General features: G+C 40.6%; 1 protein-coding gene and 1 pseudogene across 1 annotated transcript in view; one reads left to right on the plus strand and one right to left on the minus strand.

The window, feature by feature from the left end:
• The window catches only part of lrit3b (leucine-rich repeat, immunoglobulin-like and transmembrane domains 3b), a 26594-nt gene extending 18032 nt beyond the window's left edge, over positions 1-8562 (minus strand). The window contains exons 1-3 of the mRNA XM_046061955.1: positions 8537-8562; positions 4523-4897; positions 4316-4401 (exon numbers count right to left, since the gene is read on the minus strand). Coding sequence (XP_045917911.1) covers positions 4316-4401; positions 4523-4897; positions 8537-8562 — 487 coding nt within the window. The remainder of the gene's footprint in view (positions 1-4315; positions 4402-4522; positions 4898-8536) is intronic.
• A 662-nt stretch (positions 8563-9224) lies between these two features.
• Positions 9225-10284, plus strand: LOC123978618 (annotated as a pseudogene).
• Positions 10285-10551: the final 267 nt, after the last annotated feature.

Below are 10551 nucleotides of genomic sequence, written 5' to 3' on the forward strand. Positions count from 1 at the left end.
TAGTATAGAGGTGCTGACTAAGGGTAAAACATCTTTAAGCAGCCTAGTCGGGATGGGGTCTAAGAGGCAGGTTGATGGTTTAGATGAAGAAATTATTGAAGTTAGTTGGTAAAGATTGAGGGAACCAAAACAGTCTAAACATATATCTGGTTTTACAGCTGTTTCTAAGGTTCCTGAGTTTAGAGATAAATCGGTGCCAGTTGAGGGCAGGTCATAGTGAATTTTGTTTCTAATAGTTAGAATTTTATCATTAAAGAAGCTCATGAAGTCGTAACTACTGAGAGCTATGGGAATACTTGGCTCAATAGAGCTGTGACTCTCTGTCAGCCTGGCTACAGTGCTGAAAAGAAACCTGGGGTTGTTCCTATTTTCCTCTATTAATGACGAGTAGTACGCTGCTCTGGCATTATGGAGGGCCTTCCTATAAGTTTTAAGACTATCTTGCCAAATGAAACGAGAATTTTCCAGTTTGGTGGAACCCCAAAGTTTCCGCGATATTTGCTTTAATTTGTGAGTTTCAGTATTATACCATGGAGCTAACCGTCTTTGTTTTATTATTTTCTTTTTTAGAGGGGCTACAGAGTCGAGTGTCATTCGCAGCGAGCCTGCAGCACTATCAACAAGATGATCAATGTGGGAGGGACTGAAATTAGCATAGGAGTCCTCCGTTACTTTGTGACTAGATAATGTATTTAGAGCTGATGAAATCGCATCCTTAAATTTAGCTACAGCACTATCAGACAGACATCTTGTATAGAAATTTTTGCCCAATGGCGAGTAGTTCAGCAATACAGACTCAAAAGTTATCAAACAGTGGTCGGACAAAGAGGGATTCTGTGGGAACACTATTAAATGTTCAATTTCAATACCATATACCAGAACAAGGTCGAGGGTGTGGTTAAAACAGTGAGTCGGTTCATGAACGCTCTGAGAGAAGCCAATGGAATCTAAGAGAGAGATAAACGCAGTACTGAAGCTGTCATTCTCAACGTCCACATGAATATTAAAATCCACTACTACAATAACTTTGTCCGTTTTAAGGACTAAAGTTGACAAAAACTCTGCAAATTCAGAGTATGGACCAGGTGCTCGGTACACTATAACGAAAAGAATTGGTTGCAGTGATTTCCAACTTGGGTGCGAAAGACCAAGAACAAGGCTTTCAAATGAGTTATAGTTTAGTTTAGGTTTAGAGCTGATTAATAGGCTAGAGTCGAAGATAGCTGCAACTCCACCTCCTCGGCCTGTGCCTCGAGGAATGTGAGTATTAATATGACTGGGAGGGGTGGATTCATTTAGGCTAACATATTCTCCATCACCCAGCCAGGTTTCAGTAAGACAAAATAAATCATAATCTGATATTAGTTCATTTACTAGTACACCTTTAGAAGAGAGAGATCTGATGTCTACACTTAATTATCCTATTAGTTTGCACTATTGCTCTTGTGGTTTTAATTTTTATGAGGTTTTTATGTACAGCTCCTCTTCTGTTTACCTTTGATTTAAATAATTTCAATGGTCGGGGGGGCAGACACCGTCACTATAGGATTTTCACTAAGTAACTCCTGAAATGGAGGAGCAGAGAAGTGTGTTAGACTGCGACTCTGCGTAGTGTTTTGGGTGGGTAACTGCTGAATTAGAAGGGCAGAGAAGTGTGTTAAACTGCGACTCTGCCACCTGGTCTCAACTCATGCTTGTCATGGATTTGGTCCACTAATAAACTTGGCCAGATTTCTAGAAATGAGAGCTGTTCCTTCCCAAGTGGGAAGTTTAATATAAGTGTTTATATGTTCACTTTTATTGGAAGTTATCTTCAAAACACTATTTCTCTCCATACAAACACGTTCCAAATAACATAACGCTTCCAAAACATTGAAGTATTGATAAAATCAGTCAATATATATGAACAAAAGCACTCCCATGCTTTACAGGCCCACAGCTTGAGAACAGAACATCCTACAGGGCTGTTGGTCTCGACAAGACGAATCCGTACATATCCTGGATGTCTGTTTAGCTCCTACAGGTCGCTAGCAGAGGCCGATAAAGATCGCCTCCGCCAAAGCAATCTCTTCTTCTCTACTTCAATCTGACGACAGAAACGAAACTTAGAGCTAAGCCGACCTCACCAAGATGGCGGCCCGCCAGACGGTCTATGTTGACACAAAGTGCCGCTGTTTTTGGACAGAAAACAGCTACAACAGCGAAAATCGATTACGCCCCCTGTAGGGTCTGTCCGTTTCTTAACTGATCACTAACAAATGACAGTAGACCTCAAGGTCAAAGGTCAGATTACCTGTTTTGAACAATGGATGCCAACAATGGACAGAGAACAAGGGGAGAAGGAGGGACAGGCAGGGGACGGCAACGAGGACAAGTTCACAAGTTCAAGGAGGAAGAGTTGGAAGAGGAGGAGTGTTATGTTTAGGGGGAGGAGGAGCAACAATGTTTAAAATAAAACCGGGACCGGATGTCAGGGTCAGGTGCAAACCAAAAATGATATTTATTACAATGTTTTCAAACAGGAAAACCAACACAAAACTACTCTCTCAAAAGGAGAAAGCGACAAATCAAATAAGGCGATAACCAACACAGGTTCACTGACTAAAAGAGATACATTACTGTTTGTGGATTTCAGCTCAGCATTCAACAGCATCTCCCCCATGAAACTGATCAGCAAACTCGGCACTCTGGGTTTAAATATAACCCTCTGCAACTGGATATTGGACTTCCTCACAAACAGACCCCAGTCAGTTTGGATTGGGGAACACACCTCCTTCACTCTAGTGCTCAGCCCATAGAACAACCTACTGCTCAAAGTCAGAAAAACCAAGAAGAATGATTAGCATAAAGGGAACTACAGACTTCATCTCATTATACATCCCTGTGTTGTAAAATGACAAATAAATCTACCTTGTACCACCAGGGACTCCCTGCTCAGCTGAACATAAATATACATAAATACATTTTCTAAGGCCTAATATTTAGGAAATTGAGTTTAAGGCTTTTTCAAAAAGGACCTTCAGACAACAGTTATATTCCACTTCTTATGTACTTTATGTTGTAAATAGTTGCAAAGACCTGTAATAAATTTAACAATTAATTCATATTATTTATTTTTTAGCTTAGAGAGAAGAGCCTATCCATCCTCTCGCTGCTCTCCTGTGCTCTTCTCTCTTCTCTAGGCAGCTGCATGACTTTTTCAGCTTTTTTAGCTGAAGATGCTCATCATCTTCCTCTTGGCTTTGGCTGGTACTGCCTCTCAACACCTCATTATTGAGGACAAACCATGGCCATGTTGCAGCAGCAGGAAAGCCAGCTCTCATCTGTCCTGCATCCTTTCAGCTCTTCTAGCTCAAGCCAGTCCTATATTGTCTCTTGCTTGATCACTCTCTCTTTTTCTCTTCCTTGCTTCCTCTCTTCAGTTTCTTTGCAGATTCTGCCATGATATCTATACTGAGAATACCAAGCTAGCTTCTTCCAAAGAGCTCACATTGTACATTATATAATCTTTGCTTGCTGAAGAATCTGATGTTTGACATGGTGCTGTAAAGCATTATACTGTTGTTGTGAAAGCTTTCCTGCCCAGGATTCTAATGCTACATATAGCAATACTTGGTGCTCCAGGCCTGGAGTGGCAATGAAAGAGACTCCATTCCTATAACAAGTCAATGTACCATGAAAATGATTTTTAACCTGCTATTTTCAAATAAAATTCCAACATTTCGCTATGCTAGCCCAGTACGCCCAGTTACCAGTAAAGGGAGAGGGATTTCTTGGTGTGCTGCTTTGTTAGCTGGTGATTCTGTCAGTCATTGTTGAGCCAGGCTGGAAATAATGGTGGTTCCAATGTTGAATGCAGTCTTCGCTGTGCAGTGTTCCGATGGTGCAGGTCGGAGGAAAATGGTCGCTCCTTTGTTCTCATTACAGAGCTAGCTACCTACAAATATTACTGCAGTGGCTTGTTCGTGAGGACTTTCCCAAGAGAATTGTAAAACACAATGCCATTTGATGGTATTTCTAATGTTCTTCAGAATGTTATTGAAATCCTCTTCTTAAAGGAGTAGTCATTTCCATCTCTGTTTAGAGTGGTGTTGTCAAGTTTTTAAATACTTACAACCTAACATCTCATATACTTATCTTGCGTCTATTTAATAACAACATGTATGTGGTATAATAATGCAAACATTACAGTGAAACAACAAAGGTTAAAAGAAACAGACTGTAACCTTACCTAAAATGGATAGGTAAACCTATTAACTCTATAAGCAACGTTAACATCATGGATGTGTCTTTATTGCTCCAAAACATACTTTACCCAAAATCCTTCTTTGAATTGGTCCTTCCTGTTGTGCTGGGAGAGGAAACCAAAGGTCCAGCAGCTCTGCAGGTAATATTGTCAACCTGATGAGAGGAGTTGACATGAAACAAGACAAGGAGAAAAGTTCAACATCTATTGAATTTTACAGACAGCTCTGTAGCTCTACATAAGTAGGCTACATGGTTTTGTAGTATCTGGACACACCTGTTGCTGGACAGGTCAAGGAAGGTGATGTTGGGGAGAAAGAGAGAAGCGTGAGCAGGAAGGCTGGACAGACGATTATTGTGTAGACCCAGAGTCCGGAGGCGGGGCATGTCTCTGAGCCCCTCCCAGGGGAAGGATGTCAGGAGGTTTCCATCCAGACGCAACTCTCGCAGGGCCTTAAGGTTGACAAAGCTGCTGGGATGGATGGATGTGATGGAGTTGAAGGTCAGCCACAAGAACCGCAGCTCTGACAGATTGTAGAAGGCTGCCCGGGGCACCCTGGAGATCAAGGTCTTCTCTAGACGCAGTTTGACTGTGTCAGCTGGGACATTAATGGGAACAGCTGCGATTCCGGAATCACTGCACTGCACCAACCTGCTATGTTAAACATAAAGTGGTAAGGGCTGAAGTTTGGACAGATAAACACAAAGACATGTATGTTCTGGGTGTAGTCATTCACTCTAATTGACCATGTTCTAGCATTATATTCTGAAAAGATGACACTCACTACTCATACTATCAGTGTGAGTACTCCAGCTCCATTCTGTTTGTCTGATGAAACAGTAGTGTAATGGAAGTGGAATGTGTCACAGAAATTAATAGTCAGGGGCAGAGCTAGCAGTGTGGCATTGGAATGCCTTGCCACCCCAGTTTTGGACAACCTGATTGAAAAATATATTTAAAAAGTTGTGGTTGGTCAGAATTTTAAAGAACAAAACTCTAATGTCCAAGTGCAATTGTCTGCAGCAAGAAATGACACTCCTGTAGACTCCTTTGTTCTCCCCCTCCCCCTCCCCCAACAGGAGGATGCAGGATTGACCGGTCAAACAGCCTTGCCACAATGTGGTGCCAGGAGCTGCGAGAGGACACTATTTTTTTTGGTAATATTATCTCATGTTTTATTGTGTGAGGGACGGATTAAACTTGACAAATCCCAAATATTTACCGGTGCTAACATTTGTTCTGCAGATAAACATGTCCAAACTTTAAATCAATCAGGCCAGTGTAAAGCTCCCAGTTTAAAAAGCACTAAAATTACTCACTACAAGCCCCAAACACAAAGGCACATCAGTCAGCACTGCTGTGACAGTTCATTCAAAGCACCTGAGAGCTCAGACATAAAGCCATTTCATTAGCATTACAGGTTAAACACGAGATATCTTGCATCATTGGCAACACTAAATGTGTGGCTTCACAGTATAGAGTATAAGTGACACAACTGGTGAATTTAATATGTAGGTCTCTACCTAGGCTTGCATTGATGTAATTACTGAATTACTGAACTTTGAATCTTATTTCAGTCTGATGGGGAAAATTGAGGGGTATGCAGGCAGTTGAAACTTTGTACTGAAACTATATATATATATATATATATATACACACACACATATATACTGTATAAGGGCTGTCAAATTTAACATATTAATTTAGATCATTAATTTAAAAAATAATACGTTAAAAGACATAAATTAATGCGGTGATGGTGCAGTGGATAAGACACATGCCTTTGGTGTGAGAGACCCAGGTTCAACTCCCAACTGTGACATGTCCACCATTGTGTCCCTGAGCAAGACACTTAACCCCTAGTTGCTCCAGAGGCGTGCGACCTCTGACATAAATAACAATCAGTGTCAGCTAAAATGTCTTAAGATCTGGAAATAAAACAAGTTATTGATTTCTAATGTCACCTTTATATATTTCTATTTAATGCTTCAGTCATGACACAACAATGCAATATTTTGAAATTAAGACATACAAACACTATGATTTTTAATTAAACCTTTATTTTAACAGGAAAAGTCCCACTGAGACACAGTCTCTTTTACAAGGGAATCCTGATTGATATACGTATGTGATTGTTTGTGACTAAGTCATCTTATATTCTGTATATTTCAGCCACCACTTAAAGTCTTCTTGCCACCCCGTTAATATTTCTCTAGATCTGCCCTGGTAAAGAAAATTGATAATAAATGTATTATAGGTACTATGAATAGTTTTCATTGGAAACAAACACAGATCTCTCACATTTGTATGTAAGGCCTTACAAAAATGCTTCTCCTCCTTTATTGGTATATTGCTCCTTTATGGAGCCTGGATTGTGCCAACAGTGAGCCACAGAGCAGTAGTAAGAGCTCCAGGACTTAATTAATTAAGTAATTTTTACACATGAGAGCTGTCTTTAAATGAAAGCAATCAAAGTGGAAATTGTAAACATTAAAGCAGGAAAACAGCCAGTTAATCTTGCTGTTAAATTATTTTAATAATTTGGCAATTTATGGATTGTATATTTGTGTATATTTTGTAATACAAACTGAAATTAGGCCCTGTCTTATTGAAGGGCCCTGTGTCAAATATTTAAACATATAGCAAACCTGGGGAAAGGTAGTATTGGAGTATAGGAAAGGTGGATCTGGAGCTCTGGTTATGTGGTTAAATGAGCAATTTTTGCCATGGGTCCCCTAGCCTCCCTATGTGGTACTTGCATTGTGCTACTCTATGTTCTTCCTCTTTCTCTTTCTCTCTTCCGCTGCCATGCAGAATAGCTGCCCACCCTGAGGTTCTGCTCGAGGTTTCTACCTGTTCCTTGCATGTGTCGCAAAATGCTTGCTTATGGTGGGAATTGTTGTGTGTCCGTAAATAATATTACAAAGAGTATGGTCTAGACCTGCTCTATATGGAGAGCACAATGAGACAACTTTTATGAATTGGCACTAGCCTATATATTGTAAATAAAACTGAATTTAATTTCTGTATTTATCTCTGCAAGAGTACACAGATGTCTTTGACATTTCGTCAGAACAGTTATCAACAGCCTATCAACAATCAATCAATAGTTTATCAGAGCATTTCAATCTGATGTTGTTCTTATTCCTTTCCTTTGAATTTGATTTTAACCAGGTATTCCATATTCCTTTTATTGATGTGTACTGGTGTACTAGCGTTGAATTGTGTATTAGGATACACAATGGTATATACTTTGTTCTTTTGTTTGTGTATACTTGTATTTGTGTGTTTTGTGTGCTTGGAAAGCACTTTGGGTCAACTCCTGTTGTTTTTAAATGTGCTATTTAAATAAAGTGACTTGATTCATACATAATAATAACATTGTCCACTGTTCAACATGTATCAGTGTCAGCAATGATGCATTTTTTTTTGTTAACCTGTACTAAATGTGGAGTTTTAGATCTTTGAGATCGGCACATGATGAATGGGGGCAAAAACAAAAGTGTTGCATTTATAATTTTGTTCAGTGTGTATATTTATATTTAATAATATGATAATTCTTCATATATAATAGCTATAATGAGCTATGTTCACGCAGGAACAAATCACTTGCACATACAAACACACAAAGATAAGAATGATCTTAACCTGAACTCTGCTATTCCACTGTTCCCATATGTGCAGGCACATAAAGCTGGACAGGAGTGGACGGCCAACAGAGTGGACTGCAAGATGTGAACGAGGACAAGCAGATACATCCTTCATCAGAAAAAACTTGTACTCAGGTAGGGCCTTTGTATCTCCATATTCCCAGTCTTCTCTAGACTGAGGCTGTGTCCAAAGTGCAGTGTGAAACTGAATCCCAGATTAGCTGGGATTACACTTCTTACAAGCGGAATGTAATCCCATGCCTCACTGTACTGTACTGTAACAAATCACAACATCAGGGCCAGGCTAAACCTTTTTTGTCCTTTAAATCTATTTTACCCCACTACCCCACCATTTGAAGCATTTCATATTAAGCCTTATACATCACACAGCAGACTAAGGCATCACTGTATAAACCTAAAATGGTACAGCTAACTATCACACAATGTGTAATGTTCTAATAATATTGACATACTGAAGTACAGTTGTGGAAAAAGTACATCACATTCTCACTTAAAAGAAAATGGGCTGAAGTCTTAGTAGCAAAATTTGCCAAAAGTAAATGTCTTCCTTATCCAGCAAAATTGGCCCTTTGGATGTTCTAGTGCTTTATCTATCAATCACACATGCGCACTGACCCACCGGTTACGGCCCCTGACGGCAGCCATCTCTCTTTTCTGTATTCTGGTTGAGAATCTCTCCAGCTTATCTAACCGCTTATCCTGCGTTATCCTGAAGCCAATCCCAGCTGACATCGGGCGAAAAGCAGGGTACACCCTGGACAGGTCCCCAGTCCATCGCAGGGCCACACATAGACAGACAACCAGTCACACTCACACTCACACCTAAGGACAATTTTAGAGACACCAATTAACCTAGCCTCTTTGGATGGTGGGAGGATGGTCAGAGCACCCGGAAAGAACCCACGCGGACACGGGGAGAACATGCAAACTCCACACAGAAAGGCTGGGGCAACCGGGGTTTGACCCACGACCTTATTGCTGTGAGGCGACAGTGCTAACCACTGCATCACCGCGCTGCGCCGCAGTACATTCATTCATTGCGCACACACGCAGAGAGCATCGAAGGGAATGAAATGGCATGTCCTTTATGGACGATCCTGTTGATGAAGAGGCTGTATTAATTCTTAGGGAGTTACATTTACGTCGGGAGAGGATTTTGAGGCCCAGAGTGGATTTTTTGTCATATCCTTATGCATTTTCATTTGAGCGGTACCGTTTTTCTTTACAGTCAATAAGATACATCCATAATCTCATCCATCCTTACATCAGAAACATCAACCATCGCGGCCGTGCTCTCATCCGAGCAGATGCTTTACATTGCCTTACGTTTCTTTGCAAATGGTAGTTTTCTGTATAACATCGGGGATGCAGAACATATTAGTAAGGCTACTGTTTGCAGAGCGGTAAGGAAAGTGTGCCTCGCTCTTAAGCGCTTTCTGAGAATATTTGTGTTTTTTCCTGGGCATTTGAGTGAGAGTCATCAAAGAGGAGTTTCACAGGATTGCAGGTCAGTGGTGTATAAATCGGTTTAAATGAGGCTAACCTGATAAATGACATTCAGTTAAGAATATCTTGCTGCGACCCCTGGAAGTAACCTAATAATCAGAATTCCCTTTAGGATTTCCGAATGTGTTTGGATGCATTGATGGCACACATATTACGATCATTGCACCTTCTGAAAATGAAGCGGACTATGTCAACAGGAGATCCATCCACAGTATTAATGTGCAGGTACACTGACAGCCTACTGTTTCTAATGGTCAAAGACTACATCACAATACTGTAACATCTCTCATTCTTTGCACTGTCAAGATCATATGTGATGCTGCACATATAATCACAAATGCGGAGCCAAGTGGCCCGGCTCTGTTCATGACTCACAAATGTATCGGGAGTCAACCCTGAGCAACAGATTGGAAAGGGTTAAGTAAATGTATGTCCTATACACATATTTCAATGTATGCACTACACACTTACAGGGGAATTTTTATGCAGCTCTAATGCAATGTGAACTTTCTTACAGGAGAGATTGATGGCTTTCTGCTGGGAGATAGGGGTTACCCATGCCGAACAAATCTTATTACCCCTTACCCAGAACCTGAACCAGGCCCACAGCAGCGCTTCAGTGTGGCACACTGCAGGACGAGAGCCCGGGTGGAGATGACCATAGGCCTGTTGAAAGCACGTTTCCAGTGCCTACGTTACCTCAGGGTAACCCCTGAAAGGGCCTGCGACATTATTGTGGCATGTCTTGTTCTCCATAATATTGCCATAATAATAAAAGAGGGGAGCAACACCCTGCCCTACAATTACAAGAGCATGAGGAAGACCCCATCAACCCTGCAGATTTCCAGGATGGAAGGGTAGTCCGGGATATGATATGCATGATTAGTCTTCTCAGATTAATCATGATATCCACCACCACAAAAACAAAAAAACAAAAATGAATAAACACAAAATCACAGCAATTTATATGGTGTTCTTCATTTCCTACAAAAAAAAGAAAAAAGTTTAGTAGATTTTAATATAGTTTCAATACTTCCTAGAATTCACCTGTCACCACACACTCACCTCTAGCTTTTGTTTCAGAATCTCAGATCTGCCTTTTGGATCTGGCAGTCCAAGTATACAAGG

This window comes from Micropterus dolomieu, linkage group LG11 (genome assembly GCF_021292245.1).
Source record: "Micropterus dolomieu isolate WLL.071019.BEF.003 ecotype Adirondacks linkage group LG11, ASM2129224v1, whole genome shotgun sequence".
NCBI lineage: Eukaryota > Metazoa > Chordata > Actinopteri > Centrarchiformes > Centrarchidae > Micropterus > Micropterus dolomieu.